The sequence below is a fragment of the Myxocyprinus asiaticus genome, chromosome 37 (genome assembly GCF_019703515.2).
Source record: "Myxocyprinus asiaticus isolate MX2 ecotype Aquarium Trade chromosome 37, UBuf_Myxa_2, whole genome shotgun sequence".
Classification (NCBI taxonomy): Eukaryota; Metazoa; Chordata; class Actinopteri; order Cypriniformes; family Catostomidae; genus Myxocyprinus; species Myxocyprinus asiaticus.
This window is the reverse complement of record NC_059380.1, coordinates 23,396,497-23,415,083: the sequence shown is the minus strand read 5'-3', so window position 1 is coordinate 23,415,083 and position 18,587 is coordinate 23,396,497. Positions and strand designations below refer to the sequence as shown.

Below are 18,587 nucleotides of genomic sequence, written 5' to 3'. Positions count from 1 at the left end.
GTTGAACGGAATGGAACATTGGTCTTAAATAATTTTTGCACTCTCTCTCACACACAACATGCTTTTATGTCATCTGTTAATTAATGCTTCTCTTCCCCTTGAATCTTCAGATACGTCGTGACTGACTGAGCAGATGTTCCACCAGATGTTCTGTTTGCATCTTCAGGTACTCTGCACCTATTCCACTCAATGACCATCATTATTGTCTTCTGTAATCCCCTAAAAGCGGCGGCCCAGAATATGTTTCACATCACTGATATAGAGTTTTTTCTATTATCAGGTGTCATTAAACATGTTCAACACATAAACCGGAGAGATGAAGAGACATTTCTACAGATGGAAAAGCAGTTATTTGTGGGTTGTCCAATCAGTATTATAAATCTTGTTAAGAAATGTACAGAGATCTCGAAACCTGACTATGGCAAATTCATTATTTACCGAAGATAAAGTATGAACAGTGTGAAACATGATAACAAAATAACCCTGGATTAAAAGGATAGTTCACCCAAAAATGTAAATTCTCACATCTTTTACTCACCCACATGCCATCCCAGATGTGTATGACTTTCTTTCTTCAGCAGAACACAAACAAATATTTTTTGAAGACTATCTCAGCTCTGTTGGTCCTCACAATGCAAGTAAATGGTTGTCAGACCATTGTAGCTCCAGAAATCACATAAAGGAAACATAAAAGCAATCCATATGACTCCAGTGGTTCAATCCATATCTTCAGAAGCAATATAATAGGTGTGAGTGACAAACAGAACAATATTTAAGTCCTTTATTTTTCTACTGTAAATCTCCATTTTAACTTTCACTTTCAGAGGTGAAAGTGAAACCAAACAGGCACCACATGTGACTTTCAGATGTAAAAGTGAAAGTGGAGATTTAAAGTGAAAAAAGGACTTACATTTTTAACTTTTTCTCACCCACACCTATCATATCGCTTCTGAAGATATGGATTTAACCAGTTACCACAGATTACTTCTATGTTTCCTTTATGTGATTTTTGGAGTTACAAAGGTCTGAACACAATTCACTTGGATTGTGAGAACCAAGCTGAAACCTTCTTCTAAAATCTTCATTTGTGCTCTGCTGAAGAAAGAAAGTCATACACATCTGGGATGGCATGATGAGGGTGAGTAAATTAAGAGAGAATTTTCATTTTTGGGTGAACTATTCCTTTAAAAGTGATGGTTAACAAATCTAAGTGCAAAAATCCCAGTAGTCTTAAACAGAAGTTTGTTGTCATAAGACAAGTTTTCTTTGTCATTGCAATGCCATTTTTAAAAAGAACCTCTTTCGTCAAGAATTATGGTATGTACAACCTCATTTAGATCTAATCATACCTTTGAATACTGATACCTTTGTTCAAAACAGCAAAAAGAAAACAAGCAGTCATTATTTCACTTATGTTTGTGCTTCTTTATTTTTCTGGTCCCTCACATTATATTTATTGAATGAACACTGTATCTGCAGTAGAGTTGTAAACGCAGAGTGTTTGACAAGAACATTTTCGTAAAGGTTCACACTCTGTGCTTTTAATGTGCTCAAGATTCTAAAAGTGCTTTTATATCATGTATTGCTAAAGCAAATGGCATTAAATTATCAGAGGAAATATAGACACTGACAGAAAAACAAGGGCTGTACAGAGGCTTTCATTAGTGCTGATAATATACATAGATTTCACATACAGGATATATGTTTTCAGTTAGATGATGAAATGCATATATTCAGGTTTTCATGTGCCATGAACACTTGAAAAACAAAAGAGAGTAAAACACCAATTGACAACGCCCAAACCTTACCCCATCACAAAAAAAAAAAAAAGAAAAAAAAAAGGCTCTTAGAAATGATCACATTTAGGACTTACTCACTGATGCTTCAATTAGGTATAGCTCTGTTCTTGATGAAAATATGTCAGTCACATTTAATATGAAGGTAGTTTTAAATAATCAGACATGCATTATGCACTTTACTCTGTTATACCTGGTTACATTACTGGCAAGCCGGTAACTAAGAATGTCCTTCGTCCCAAATTATTTTCTGATTTGTAATAGACTTTTGTGCTGCTATAGTATGTAATTTGGAAGAGCAGATAGTGTTGCCTCTTTAGCTGTGCTCAGGCCTTTTCCTTCTTGGGATGAGAATCCCATACGATGCAAAACCAGTTCAAGACATTTTTGTCTGCATTTTAACACAGTACCATTACAGACAGAGCCTTACATAAAAATTGCCACATTTATGATCCGGTCTTTCTTGAATTCAATAAAAATGTCGACAGAAAGCACTAGAGAGAGGGTGTACGATAATCGTTGGACATTCTCCCTGCTTCATGTGTCAGCTCTTATAGTCTTGTACACCGAGTCACTACAGGAGCCAGAACAGACCAGGGTAAAGGGAAAGGTTTGACGGTTCAAATGTGCACTAAAGATTACCTGATTAAGACGAGTTAAGGTAAGGGACTTATGTACATTTCCGAGGAGTCAATTAAATGTTGAGCGATGTGATCTTGGATCCTGCCTTCTACATCACACTGCACTTGGCCTTCAGCTTGTCTGCACGTCTCTGCTTGCTGGAGCGCATGTTGAGGCTCATGTCACGCTTCTTATCCAGATTGAGGAGCTCCTGAAAAAGCTCCTTAACATTGGTGTTGGTCTTGGCCGATGTTTCCATGAACGCGCATTTCCAGATGTTTGCCTGAGCTTCGCCCTCCTTGATCTCCACCTCTCGCTGGGTCTCGTCGCTCTTGTTACCGACGAGCATTATGGGAATGTTCTCCACGTTGCCTTTGATGGCCAGCACCTGCTGATAGATGGGCTTTAGCTCCTCAAGGGACTGCCTGCTGGTGATGGAGTAGACCAGGATGAAGGCGTGACCCTTGGAGATGGACAAACGCTGCATAGCAGGGAACTGGTGGCTGCCGGTGGTGTCGGTGATCTCCAGAGTGCATACGCTCTTATCGCAGCTGATCACCTGCCGGTAGGTGTCCTCCACCGTCGGGATGTAGGTGTCCCTGAAGGTGCCCTTAACAAAGCGCAGAACCAGTGAGCTCTTGCCCACGCCCCCTGCTCCAAACACCACCACCCGGTAATCGTTACTCTGCTCTGGCATGCTGCTCAGTTGGATTGGGGTATGTGGCAGTTAACACTCAATTATTCCCTGAGATCTGAAAAACAAAACAGTACACGGTGCTTTTGGTACATGCACACATAGAATAAGAATGTCTTATTTTTATATTTTTTTCTGATGTGGACATTCTAACACAGATGATGAGAAAAACTGCAAAAACATTCAGACTCAGAATTTTTGGTTTTTTGTCAGTGACCTTTTTTTATTTAAATAATATATAATTGTTCTGTTGCTCAACTGGTAACGTATGGCGATAGCAACACCAACATTATGTATTTTATTTCCAGGGAACACACAAAATATACACCTTGAATGTGCCGAAAGCTGCTTTGGATAAAAGCATTTTCCAAGTGAATAAATGTTATTTCTTTGCATTGCAGTAATGACAGTTTGGTTGGAAAAACTGTGCATAATGGTTTAGTTCACCCCAAAAATGAAAATTCTCTCATCATTTACTCACCCTCATGCCATCTCAGATGTGTATGACTTTCTTTTTTCTACAGAACACAAATGAAGATTTTTAGAAGAATAATTCAGCTCTGTAGACCCATACAATTCAAGCAGATGGTGGCCAGACCTTTAAAGCTCAAAAAGGCAGATAAAGGCAGCATTAAAGTAATCCATAAGACTCCAGAGGCTTATGTAATGTCATCTGAAGTAATCCAATTGGTTTTGGGTGAGAAAAGACCATAATGTAACTCCTTTTTAACTTTAAATCTTGACAGCAATCTCCTTAGCGATCATGATTTCAAGCTAGATCACACTTCCTATAGCGCCATCTAGTGCTCTGCGCATGCATCAAGCACTAGGTAGTGTACACAAGCTTGAAATCATGATCGTGCCTAGAGACTGCAATGGCAAGAAAAAAGGAGTTGTATTTTGGTCTGTTCTCACCCAAAACTGACTGCATCACTTCAGAAGACATAAATTAAACTACTGGAGTCTAATGGATTACTTAAATGTTGCCTTTATCTGTTTTTGAGTTTCAAAGTTTTGGACCCTGTTGACTTGTATTATATGGGCCTACAGAGCTGAGATATTCTTCAAAAAATCTTCATTTGTGTTCTACAGAAGAAAGAAAGTCATACACATCTGGGATGGCATGAGGGTGAGTAAATGATGAGAGAATTTTCATTTTTGAGTGAACTATCCCTTTAAAGGTCCTAAAAACTGGTCTCATTTTCTGTAAACAAAATGTAACTTCTTATTCCTTTCTGTTGATTTTGGGAATAAACTTTAGCCGCACACTTGTTCTTGACAGGTTTTGTGGGATTCACTCAGTCATCTTCACATTACACCACTGGTAACATGATGGATCTCCATGAGGGTCGTCAGCATTTTCTTTATGTCAATGTGTGTGTGTGTGTGTGTGTGTGTGTGTGTGTGTGTTTTGTATATAAAAGTGTATGAGACTGTAAGTCTATGCCGGTGTGTCTTTGTGAATTCAGTTGGACAGTCTCTGCTGACATCAGCATCAAGGTCAACTATTAATTACTCATTTATCTTGCTTTGAAGCAGCCGTTGGACTTGGTCCCCTGTGGAAAGCAAGATCACACTGGATATTTCTGGCACCTTTCTGAATTTGGAAACAGGGGACACTTCCTAAATACCTCAATAGAGATTCATATGGATGATAGATAGATAGATCATGCTACACATACCAATGCCCCAGTGGAGTGACACTTTTGAATTACCAGTAATGATTACTATCACACAATCAGCTAAACATGGAGCAGATGAGCCTCTTACTAAAGATTTTCTGTTTGATTTGTTGGCAGCATAAAATACAATCAGATTGGAGTTAAATTTTTGAAATTTAAAAGGATAGTTTATCTAATTATGAAAATTCTGTCATCATATATTCACCCTTATGTTGTTCCAAAAACATTACAATATTTCATTCATGGAACTCAAAAGGCATAGTGGTAGGAAGTACTGATTCAGCCTCAGTCACACTTTTTGAAACAACATGAGGATGAATAAATAATGATGGAATTTTCAATTGTGGGTGAATTATCCCTTTAAAGACAATTTTTGTTTTTCTATCTATTTAACTGATTGTGTAAAAGAGCAAGTACATGTTCTAAGCATATTCTCATATTCTACCATTTTTCTCTCATGGCAAAACTCAGATCACATACACAGGTCAGACATTTTATAAGGAGGATTAGCAAATCCTGTCCACTGCTTATTTAAGTCTTAAGGACTTAAATATTGATCTGTTTCTCACCCACATCTATCATATCACTTATGAAGATAAGGATTTAACCACTGGAGTCATATGGATTACTTTTACGCTCCCTTTATGTGCTTACTGGGGCTTAAAAATGTTGGTACCCATTCACTTGCATTGTGTGGACCTACAGAGCTGAAATATTCTTCAAAAAATCTTTGTTTGTGTTCTGCAGAAGAAAGTAAGTCTACATATCTGGGATGGCATGAGGGTGAGCAAATGATGAGAGAATTTTCATTTTTGGGTGAACTATCCCTTTAAATCATTGTAACACAAAGCCCATTTAGGTTTATTGTTTATAAATTAGCTGTATAACATTTAGGTCACCTGAAAAGCTGGCAATCTTTTTCAATTGGTAATGAAATCTTTTCTGTTGGTTTGTAACAGTTTGCATGTCAGAAGACACAGCAGGCCTTTGAACACATAATCGTGTATCAGAGATTCTTCCTGTGTCTCCCTGTGCATCTCAGGGATGCCTCTGTTGTGCATCTTTTTTGGAACTCTGGGAGTTCTATGGTTACTGTGGAAACAAACCTTGAGGGCATGTACATGGTGATGGAGAGAGAATGAACAAAACAGGAGAGAAAGTCATCAGTGATAGGGTAAGATTGGGGAAGACGCTCCCTGGGGTAAGATGACCCCACCCCCTTAACTTTTTTTCTTGACCACAGATGGTACTAAATCTCATCTCAACACCTTTATTGAATGTCTGTGCTCCTCTTAATATTGATATTTCATCTGAATATCAACATTTGTGAGATTTATTCCATCCAAACAGTTTTGAGGTTAAATGATCAAATTTTTTGTCATTGGAAAATAGTGATCTGTTACATTCTGTTATGTTGGATATCAAAAGTTTTTATGTCTATTTGTTAATGGGGGATCAGTGGACACAGTAAAGTATTTAGATTTTTGGGGGGGCCTGGGTAGCTCAGCAAGTAAAGACTGACTACCACCCCTGGAGTCACGAGTTCGAATCCAGGGCGTGCTGAGTGACTCCAGCCAGGTCTCCTAAGCAACCAAATTGGCCCAGTTGCTAGGGAGGGTAGAGTCACATGGGGTAACATCTTCGTCACATGGGGTAACCTCATCGTGGTCGCTATAATGTGGTTCTCGCTCTCGGTGGGGCGCGAGGTGAGTTGTGCATGGATCTTATCACGTGGCTTGTTGAGCGCATTACCGCGGAGATGTAGCGCATGTGGAGGCTTCATGCTATTCTCCGCGGTAACGCGCTCAACAAGCCACGTGATAAAATGTGCGGATTGACTGACGCAGATTCGTCCTCCGCCACCCGGATTGAGGCGAGTCACTACGCCACCACGAGGAGGGGAGAAAAGGTGAGAAATTAAAAAATATTGTTGACAATAATCTTTGGGGTAAGATGCCCCCCCCCCACACTACACTCAAGATTGGGGCAGAAGGTTGTTTTTGATGTCATTATTATTCAATTTAATCATTCTTTTTTCTCCCCTTTTTCTCCCCAATTTGGAAAGCCCAATTCCCAATGTGCTCTAAGTCCTCACGTTGGTGTAATGACTCCGCGTCTGACACCGTCAATCCGAGCATCTTATCATGTGGCTTGTTCAGCGTGTTACCGCAGAGATATAGCGCGTGTGAAGGCTTCACGCTATTCTCCACGGCATCCACGCACAACTCACCACGCGCCCCACCGAAAGCAAACCACATTACAGCAACCACCAGGAGGTTACCCCATGTGACTCTACCCTCCCTAGCAACCGGGCCATTTTGGTTGCTTAGGAGACCAGGCTGGAGTCACTCAGCACGCCCTGGATTCGAACTCGCGACTCCAGGGGTGGTAGTCAGCGTCTTTACTCGCTGAGCTACCCCAGTTTAATAATTCTTAACTTATGGGGTTATTGTTAAATACTTCCATGGATTAGATGTACATACCCTAATAGTGGGGTAAGATGGCCCCTTTTCATAATTTTTTATGTTGTGCTATGACAACAAATTTAGCACATTTTTCTATGTATTTCCCTTGATAATATGTTGGATGATCATCCTGTACATGCGAAAAGTTTATCTATATGTTACGATTTAAAAGTATATGAGCATTGTTCTTGGGGGGGGGGGGGGTCTTCTTGCCCCATCTTAACCTACTGATGAAAGAGAAGACAGACTGAGCCAAAAATCAGTGACTTCTAATGTTGGATGAGAAGAGAGAGGGATAGACATCATATTTCTATCAGTTCAGTTACCCTAGTAACCAACTGCCAAACAGTGGGTTTAATTTACGTCACTGCAGCCTATTCATACACTGAGGTGAAAGAAGCAAGACACTATTTATAGAGATAAATGATTACTACAGGATAATATAGCATCTCTTCGTGCAAATCTGCGGATCAGTTCAGATGTTGTCTTTTATTGCCCACACAACACAGTTTAATGAATTTTTTTCATTTTTTATTTTTTAAGATAAATATTTCCAATGGAAGCTTGGGAAATCCTAAAAGAACCTAGAATAGGAGACATGCAAACGTCTGTCTTATGTGATGTCTAAAAATACCACAGCGCACCAACTCGATTCTTATACAGTTTGATTAACGCTCTGATGGAATGCAGATCTAAGATTGCCTAACCCGCAGTCACTCAATCAACGGGGTTTGCCGTTACATTTGCACTCAAAGTTGCCCGTAAAGCTGCAAATAGGCAACGCTCAAAATAGACATTCTGTTATTTTCTTAATAAAGCACAGCAAAGGCCATGCAACTTGAATGAACAAACACTTGGCAGCCCGTCTTAAATTGCGTTAATTCAACGTAATTTCATATCACATACAAACAGTAGCCTATGTTTAAAATACATCATCCTTGGTTAATTCGCTTTCACGTGATCGCACTGAACAAAAAATATTCTCAGAAGCAATTAAGAGGACGTTTTATTTATTATAATAATATTTATTATTATTATTTACGTGTGAGGTCGATAATCGTCGGTCCGTTGTCCAAAGAGCATCGTTCACGCGCACAGACGACGAATAACCAAACGCAAAGTCTCCAAAGTCATTACGGTTGCTCTGGCTCTGCATGCCACTGCCTCGATTCCACCATTCTCTGTGCGCCTAAAGATGCTATTGCGGTCCATCACACAAAATTGTGCAAGGACGCGCGTCATAGACATTCTAGGGCGACTGTGAGCATCGATACACGACAAACACATTTGGCTAAACGGCGAATTGTATAAAGAACATAAATAGCCAGTGAAAACGATGGATTCTTACCTGGTGACTGTGTTGCAAAGTCCCAAATCTGGTTAATCATAAATGATAGGAAGCATTAGGAGATCAGATCCACGACAAATGTCTTACATTCTATGCCGTGCAAGTCTCGTTTCATTTTCCCGTGTTGTTTGCATGGCGCAAATCGAGCGATGTCGCTGAAAAAGCTGTTATTGCTCTTCTGGAGGGCTGGCGCGCGCGCTCTATCTATCCCACCACGTCTTCTCTGACGCACACAAGCACACGATATGCTGCTCACCCCCGCGTCCTGTGTCCCGTTACACGACATCGACAACGTGCATCGACGAGAACAAAAACCCCACCTGCTTTATACCGTTGAACAACTCTCTATCTACGCCATGTTTATCATGTAACATTGTTCCGTCACCGAACCGAAGGGGGCATTTAAAAAAAAAAAAAAAAAAAAAAAAATATTTTGTGCGCAACATTGCTTCTGTAGGCAAACACTGTAGAATGATCTCTTCCGATTTCAAATGCACTGTATTATAAAAATTGAATGGTATTTAGGTATAGGGACATAGCAATTTATCTAATAGTTTACGCAGCTCTACATGTATGCTTATGTAAAATGAACACTGAATTTCAGGTAGCCTTGCCATACGCGTTGTTAAAGGTTAATACTGAAGAACGTTGCAACTTTAAAGGCTGCTCTGAACGGTCTTTACTTTAAATCAAATCAGCGACAGAGTTAGGATGCCATGCAAAAGTGGCAGGTTGCCTGAGCTGCATAGAGAATTTACATTTAACTTCAAAATTAGATTCACTTTGTAATAATAATAATAATAATAATAATATATATATATATATGTATATATATATATATATATATATATATATATATATATATATATATATATATATATATATATATAGGTTAAGACATTGACCATTTAGATCTTGCAACAACACAGTCCCAAGATACACCTTAACCACAAGGTGTGAACTTGGCGTCAGCATGACCTCATTTGTTTTGTGATGAACTAGTCTTTGTCTCCCTCCAACGGTTTTCACGCGAATCGATAAAACACTCACTTCACAGTTACTGAGGTCTTCGCATTTACCACTACAGCTATAGGCCTAGCTCACCAGTCACAATAGTCACCAAGTTTGGGCACACCTACTTGTTCTTTATTATTACACTCTACAAAATTCTGGGTTAAAAACAACACCAGCCACTGTTTAAATATGGGACAGAACACACGTTGGTTTAAACTAACCCAGCAAGTTGGGTTGTTAATTTTAACCCAGCAAATTGGTTATTTATTCAACCCAAATAATGGTTCGTTTTTACAGGAATGCTGGGTTAATTTGATCTCATAAGTGGGTTCATATTTTCAGATTGTTTTATAAAATATCTTAAAAAATATTGTAAAATAAACCACACCAAAAACAAATGTGTAAACATAGTAGCACTTTTATTTTGGACAATTATAAATACATGTAATGAGTACATCTAAACTAATTATACAAACGGTTTAATAAACAGCATGTAGGACAATTAAGTAACATTTATAATTAATGTTAAAAACGCTAGGCATTGTAATGTTTAATGTGTGTGTTTGGTAACGTTGTCATGTTAGGTCAAGTCATTGTTTATATTCAAGTCAAGTCAAGTCAAGTTTATGTTTCACGTTTATAGTTATGGTTTTTGGATTTCACTTTTGTTAATAAAATTGCACTTGTGTTCTTCACTTCATCGTCATCGTCTACAGAATACCTGACCGCAATATGAACCCAGCAATCCAGCTCCTCCGCCTACATCAGGGGAATCGTCCCCTGGAGCATTATGTGGAGGACTTCTGCGATCTGGCCTGCCGGATGGACTTTAATGAGGTCGTCCTCAAAGACTGTTTCCGTTTTGGATTGAGTGAGCCAATCTCCTCGTTTATGCCTGGCGGTTGCAGTTCCCTCAAGCTGGTTCAGTATATCAACCTTGCCCTGCAGATTACAGAAGCCAGGGTTCCACGTCATGGCCGCCAAGCCAGTGATCCTCGTCATGGCTGCCAAGCCAGGTATCCTTGTCATGGCCGCCAAGCCAGGGTTCCACGTCATGGCCGCCAAGCCAGAGTTCCTCGTCATGGTCGCTGAGCTAGTGCCATCGTTTGCCCTGGATCCTGAGCCTGCTCCATGCCATGTCACAGCAACGCCTCAGCCTGCTCCATGCCATGTCACAGCAATGCCTTAGCCTGCTCCATGCCATGTCACAGCCACACCTGAGCCTGCTACATGCCATGTCACAGCCACGCCTGAGTCTGCTTCATGCCATGTCACAGCAACACCTCAGCCTGCTCCATGCCATGTCACAGCAACGCATCAGCCTGTTCCATGCCACGTCACAGCCACGCCTGAGTCTGCTCCACGCCATGTCATGGCCACATCTGTGCTGTTAGACCTGGAGATGGTTCCCGCCCTTGTACCGACCCTCTGGACGCTTCTTCATGATCATGCAAGGGGAACTTTTGACCCTCCGACCCCGCCTAGACCCTCCAAGTCCTAAACTCCTCTGCCCTTCAAGTCTCCCACAGCCCCACCTTTCACGACTCCGCCCCTTGAGCCTCTCAGGGCTCCACCTTCCATTGACTCTGCCCTGGTCCCATGCCCCACGCCCTGTCTCGCCAGGCCACGCCCCACGCCATGCCATTCCAAGCCACGCCTCATGATCTGTTTCTCACAGTCATTTAACCACTGGAATCATATGGATTACTTTTATGCTGCATTTATGTGTTGTTTGGAGCTTCAAAGTTTTTGTCACATTCACTTGCATTGAATGGACCAACAGAGCTGATATATACTTCTAAAAATCTTAATTTGTGTTCTGCAGAAGAAAGAAAGTTGAACACATCTGGAATGGCATGAGGGTGAGTAAATGATGAGAGTATTTGAATTTTGGGGTAAACCATCACTTTAAATATTACTAGTAATTATAGTGTCTATTACTAGAGCACTAGTTATGTAAGAAATGAATAAAATCCATAAAATGTATTACATTAAAATAAAATTCAAATATATCCATGTGCAGGCCTGTTATGCTGAGTGTAGGATGTAGGGGAATAAGGCCTTGACATCTCAGTCTGCTGGAGGTACTCCACCATATTTGTTCCAACCTAGAAAAAGACAAGAAGAAATAAAAACAAAAAGGTTAAAGAAAGATATCAACCCATAATGGTAGCAATCTAACAGTCATCAGAATACTGGAAGCATAGTTAATCAATGTAAATATTTCTGTGCAATAACAGGTCGAAGTTTGCACCAGTTTGTGATTCTTCACACAAGTGTTTGCCTCACTGGTGATTTTAAAGTACAAAGAAAAACTCGATATTCGATGGCTCATAATTTATTCATTAATAGTTACTTTATTTTTTCCCTGACTTTTTTCTACCCATGAGGAGCATAAATTCATAGCCACTATACAACTCTATAGTTAATTTAAATATTGTATATTAAAAGACAAATATACTATATATTAGCACAGAAGCTAAGTAGGGTTGAGCCTGGTCAGTATCTGGATGGGAGACCTACAGGGAAAACCTAAGGACATACACTATATTGCCAAAAGTATTCGCTCATCTGCCTTTAGACGCATATGAACTTAAGTGACATCCCATTCTTAATCCATAGGGTTTAATATGACGTCGGCCCACCCTTTGCAGCTATAACAGCTTCAACTCTTCTGGGAAGGCTTTCCACAAGGTTTAGGAGTGTGTTTATGGGAATTTTTGACCATTCTTCTAGAAGCGCATTTGTGAGGTCAGACACTGATGTTGGACGAGAAGGCCTGGCTCGCAGTCTTCGCTCTAATTCATCCCAAAGGTGCTCTATCGGGTTGAGGTCAGGACTCTGTGCAGGCCAGTCAAGTTCTTCCACACCAAACTCGCTCATCCATGTCTTTATGGACCTTGCTTTGTGCACTGGTGCGCAGTCATGTTGGAACAGGAAGGGGCCATGCCCAAACTGTTCCCACAAAGTTGGGAGCATGGAATTGTCCAAAATCTCTTGGTATGCTGAAGCATTCAGAGTTCCTTTCACTGGAACTAAGGGGCCAAGCCCAGCTCCTGAAAAACAACCCCACACCATAATCCCCCCTCCACCAAACTTCACAGTTGGCACAATGCAGTCAGACAAGTACTGTTCTCCTGGCAACCGCCTAACCCAGACTCGTCCATCAGATTGCCAGATGGAGAAGCGTGATTCGTCACTCCAGAGAACACGTCTCCACTGCTCTAGAGTCCAGTGGCGGTGTGCTTTACACCACTGCATCTGACGCTTTGCATTGCACTTGGTGATGTATGGCTTTGATGCAGCTGCTCGGCCATGGAAACCCATTCCATGAAGCTCTCTACGCACTGTTCTTGAGCTAATCTGAAGGCCACATGAACTTTGGAGGTCTGTAGCGATTGACTCTGCAGAAAGTTGGCGACCTCTGCGCACTATGCGCCTCAGCATCCGCTGACCCCGCTCTGTCATTTTACGTGGCCTACCACTTCGTGGCTGAGTTGCTGTCATTCCCAATTGCTTCCACTTTGTTATAATACCACTGACAGTTGACTGTGGAATATTTAGTAGCGAGGAAATTTCACAACTGGACTTGTTGCACAGGTGGCATCCTATCACAGTACCACGCTGGAATTCACTGAGCTCCTGAGAGCGGCCCATTCTTTCACAAATGTTTGTAGAAGCAGTCTGCATGCCTAGGTGCTTCATTTTATACACCTGTGGCCATGGAAGTGATTGGAACACCTGAATTCAATTATTTGGATGGGTGAGCGAATACTTTTGGCAATATAGTGTATGAGCAAGGGGTGCTCACCCTGTCCTATCGCCCCAGTACAGTGACGGGAACACTATACTGTAAAAAGGCACCATCTTTCGGATGAGATGTTAAACCGAGGTCCTAACTCTCTGTGGTCATTAAAAATCCCAGGGCACTTCTTGTAAAGAATAGGGGTGTAATCCTGGTGTCCTGGCCAGATTCCCCCCATTGGCCCTTCTCAATCATGGCCTCCTAATAATTCCCATCCATTAATTGGCTGTATCACTCTACTCTCTCCTCTCCACCAACAGTCGGTGTGTGGTGAGCAGTGTTGGGGGTAACGCGATTAAAGTAACGTGTTACATAATCAGATTACTTTTTTCGAGTAACGAGTAAAGTAACACAACATTTTTTTGTTTTAGACCATAATATCTGAGTTACTTTTCAAATAAAGTAATGCGTTGCTTTTGTACACATCTACTGTCCCTGTATTGTGAGAAATCAGGTGTAAAAAGTGAGGCCAGAGACTATTTAGCAGATACCAGTCACTTCTATTTAAATGACTGGGAGAAATTGGAACACCCAACCAAGAAGCTCTAGCACCCAACAGTCAAAGGATGTAGAAAGGAAGTCCCGCCTTGTAGGTAAAAGGGCCAATCACCTTTTAGATACAGACATCGCCTGTCAATCAACTCGCTAAAGCATATGCGCATTTCGTGTTTTAGAGTAATATGAGGTCAACATTCAGTTGAGTGAAATGCGGTTGATTCATGTGTTAATACACACTGCATTAAAAAATCAGCAAACGCGTTTAGGCAGAGGGATTATAAGACTAGTCTTCCACTGGCTATGACATGATACACAGGGTAAAATACTCACTAAGTTCACTGACTTATGCAGCTGAACTGCTCCGTGTTACAGCTCCCTGTATCTGGGAGAATGGGATGAGAAAAGCTGACTCTGGATCTGTGGCTCCGAGCAACCTTCTACATCGATTGTGTATGCAGAGAAAATGTCTTAGTTTGTATGGCGCCTTGGGCGAAACCTGCTTCAACACGCCCCCAAAGTTGCTGCCACCCCCCGCAAGATGCCGCCCTGGGCTACTGCCCATGTCGCCCATGCCTAAATCCACCACTGGGTAAGACAGTGGTTATTCTTCATTATTCATATTGGCTGCCATGTTGATGGAAAAACAAATCATGCATATTCATTTTATTGATTGTTTGTTTACTATGTTGTTTTGACATGAGTGTTGTGCAGTAACTAGTATGACCTGTAATGTCTCTTGTATGGAATGCATAGCATAGCAGAAGAGAAAGTGGCTATGAGACAAAAGTAATGCAAAAGTAAAGTAATGCTTTACTTTCCATAAAAAAATAACTTTTTAATTAATTAAGTTACTTTTTTAAGGAGTAACACAATAGTCTAACGAGTTACTTTTAAAAGTAACGTTACCCAACACTGGTGGTGAGCGTACTAGCGCACTATGGCTGCCGTCGCATCATCCAGGTGGACAGGGTTGGGGAGTAACGGAATACATGTAATGGGATTACGTATTTAAAATACAAAATATTAGTAACTGTATTCCACTACAGTTACAATTTAAATAATTGGTAATTAAAATACAGTTATATTCAAAAAGTATTTTGATTACTGAAGAGATTACTTTACATTTTTACATTTATACATATAATGATGCAATCCAAAGTGCATTTGAACGGTGGTGAAACAATTTCTTATGATGTGTTACATTCATACAAGCAGACAGAGAAGTAAGTTTGAAGTAAGTTTGGAGCAGAAGAAATAGAAATTAACCTTGTGTAAATTGTCAGCTTTACGCTAAGCTAAAATGCTATTTCTGCCATTTTACATGCACATGTTACCAGGCACAATCATATATTTTTTTATCAAGAAAATTCACACTGGATCAAAATTTCTTTTTTTCTAGTAAGACCTTTGATATTAGGGCAAAAATCGTATTCTTGATAATACTTTTTGTATTGTTTTCCTGTAAAAATATCTAAAAATCCTTAAAACAAGATCAGTTTGATTGATCTTGTTTTAGAAACAACACTGCATAATATATTTAGGGTTTTCAGAGAATGTATTTTTAACATGTGTATTTTGTCTTACTGTACTGACAGATTTTTTATAGTCAAAACAAGTGAAAAAATCTACCAGTGCTGAAGAAGTAATCCAAAGTATTTAGAGTACGTTACTGACCTTGAGTAATTTAATGAAATACATTACAAATTACATTTTACAGCATGTATTCTGTAATCTGTAGTGGAATACATTTCAAAAGTAACCCTCCCAACCCTGCAGGTGGATGCTGCACACTGGTGGTGGTTGAGGAGATAGATAGATAGATAGATAGATAGATAGATAGAAAACAGTCTTTAGGGTCAGGAATTTAATTGCCATCAGACCAGTTTTTCAGAAGCCTTTTTTTTTTTTTGAAAGAGAGAGAAAGAGAGAGAGAGCGAGAGAGAGAGAGAGAGAGAGAGAGAGAGAGAGAGAGAGAGAGAGAGAGAGAGAGAGAGAGAGAGAGAGAGAGCGTTGCATGACATCAGAGCGCACAGCATCACTGAATGCAGGGCATCGTCTTCACAGAGAAAGACAGCACGGACTCCACGCCCAGTGAATACCACCAACGCTGCTTGAAAATGAGGTAAGATTCAATCAAATTAAAGCTATTAGCCTTTATGTTCGAACATGCACGACCGATTAATCACAAAACATGCATATGTACTGATCTTTTTGCGGTGAATCTCTACAGCAGTGAGTCCGTGAGACGCGGTCCTGATATGAATATTCATGAGGGCAACAGAGATGGCTACTCACGCTCGCGCTTTCCCACGAATCTTATGCGTTAACGCGCTCAAATAAGATTAATTTAGCCTGCCTCTGAAAAATTACGTATTGCTTTAGGGTAGGAAAAAAGACCGATTTTCTGGTGGCGTAAAAGCCTAAATATAACGGCCAAGGTCACAAATAATACAGCAAAGGTAACTTATCATCTACCTGAAGATGGTGAACGTCGTGCTCTTTAATGTTTAGAAGCCAGAGATTCAGGGTCATTTCCTATTTGATGAAAGGTTCATAAGATTTTAATGAAATAACGTTTGGACATATACAGCCTTTGACGCCCAGAGAAGCAGGAGGGGAACAGAAGCTTTTCTGCGAGTGTTTCGGCCTCACAGCTGCATTTTTACATGAGCACAAAGAAAATGCGACGATTCCTAGAGTTGCATGTGAGATGTTATAGAATTGGTCTGTAAAAATTATTTGTTTTAGACTAAACTAGTCCCAACCTAAACCAGGCTCAGAATTACTCTAAAGTAGACTATAATAATAATACTAAAATTATCCCCTTAATTTCCCCTTTTGGTACATATATATTCATGGAGCAAGAATAGGCCTGGGTCATTGACAAATAAGGTTGTCCAAGATGATAAAAATGACAGATATTTTACAAATCTGGTTTATTACACGTTAAGTTCATAGACATGTAATCTTTGAGTGCATGTTGTTTTTATAAATTGTTGGAAAAACATTTATAGCATTTTGTACCAAAAAATGTATTTAATGACTTTAAATATGTCATGTGGTGCAACCATTAAGTAAAAGGTATTAAAATATTTTCCTTGCACCTTGAATACATGAGAGTGTACACGACTTCATCATTCATTTCAAAAAAGTTTTCAAACATATGTTTCAAGGTGAAAAATATATATATTTTTATATACAAATATCATGCATTTTTAAGTCAAGAATATCAAGAAGTTTTCTCACGGTTGAACCTAATGACCTGAACCAAATGTGCCTTTTCATTAAAATGTCAAAATATTGATAATTAATGGTGTGACAAATCATTTTGTGGGTCTAAAAAGATCTTCTCTGTTTTATGATTTTTGTCACGACAACAAAATTGTTCCCTTCATGTTGGTTGCACCACATGACCTTGATTTGGTGGACAAAAGGTTTTAAAATATTAATCATATTTTCAAATAAAATGTTTTCACTGCATTTTTTTTTATGAAATATTAATAATAATAAAAGATTATTCAACACAACTCATGCCAACATTTATTTTTTCAAGAATTTCAGCTTTTAATGAGACTTTGAATGTTTTTTACTGTCTCCGGACAGTTGTACCACATGATATTTTTTACTTTTAACCTTTTAAGCCCCAGAAAAAATATCAAAATGACTTTGAACTCAATAAATGAAAACATGTTCATAATACATACTGCCTAAAAATCCCCAGTTTACTCATATGCATATGCATAGTGAGGTAAATGGTAAATATAAATTTTATTAAACCCTACAAAGTCTGACATATGACATTTTTTTAAATGAGACTTGAACCAATAGACAAAATCTGTTTGTTTATTAATCATATTTGATACATCAGGCTTTAATGATCATTGTATGATAGTAAGGGGATGTCATGCTAGCTTGTAATGTAAATCAATTAGATTTTCATAATGATCAGGCTGTATATATAAAAATGCATATACTATACTGTAAATATCAGTTCCTGGTCTAAATATATCTTACTCAAATTGTATTTCAGTATTGTCTAAGTGCTGTTTTTTTTATTATTATTATTATGGTTGGCATAATATATAATGTAATGCAATGTAATGATGATTGAGACAAACAAATAAATATACATTAAAGGTCTGCTGTATCATATTTGATTCAACACAATTTTTCATAATGTATGAAATATTAAGAAAGCACAATTGCTTAAATCCCAAAAATATGCATTTTGAAATATTGGTAACAATATAAACGTTATTGTTACTGTTACTTTATCAATATCAGCAAAGTTTTCACAGCAAAAACATAAGATCATCACATTATGAAGATGACCATTTTGGAAATTTTACAAGGCTTTCTGAAGAACATGGATAATTCACCAGGAGGCAGGAAACATGTATATGTTACCGGTCCTGCTCGACCTGCTTCGAATGGGATTTGAACTGGCATCTCCAGCATGGGAAGCAGGCGCGCTAACGAGGAGGCTAAAACCTCTAGTGTCAGTTGCTAGTGCGCCTCTTAAGTCCAGGGGAGCGAGATTTACACACTGCACAGCTATCACGTACCAGCTGGCTCCCGTTACACTCACCCCCCTAAACCTCACTCCCATCCGGGTCACGGCACCAATGTTACCAATCCTGCTTGACCCGCTCTGAACGGGATTC

The 18,587-nt window shown here is 39.5% G+C and overlaps 2 protein-coding genes across 2 annotated transcripts in view; one reads left to right on the top strand and one right to left on the bottom strand.

Annotated features, from left to right (window-relative positions):
- Positions 1–1,401: 1,401 nt before the first annotated feature.
- LOC127427681 (GTP-binding protein Di-Ras1-like) lies at positions 1,402–8,954 on the bottom strand. The gene is made up of 2 exons (XM_051675414.1): positions 8,607–8,954; positions 1,402–3,169 (listed from the first exon to the last, which is right to left on the bottom strand). Exon 2 carries the CDS (start codon positions 3,112–3,114, stop codon positions 2,527–2,529), a length of 588 nt encoding a protein of 195 aa, XP_051531374.1. The 5' UTR covers positions 3,115–3,169; positions 8,607–8,954; the 3' UTR covers positions 1,402–2,526.
- A 6,998-nt stretch (positions 8,955–15,952) lies between these two features.
- The window catches only part of LOC127427630 (adenomatous polyposis coli protein 2-like), a 53,700-nt gene continuing 51,065 nt past the window's right edge, over positions 15,953–18,587 (top strand). The window contains exon 1 of the mRNA XM_051675304.1: positions 15,953–16,045. The gene's annotated coding sequence lies outside the window, so the exon portion shown is untranslated. The remainder of the gene's footprint in view (positions 16,046–18,587) is intronic.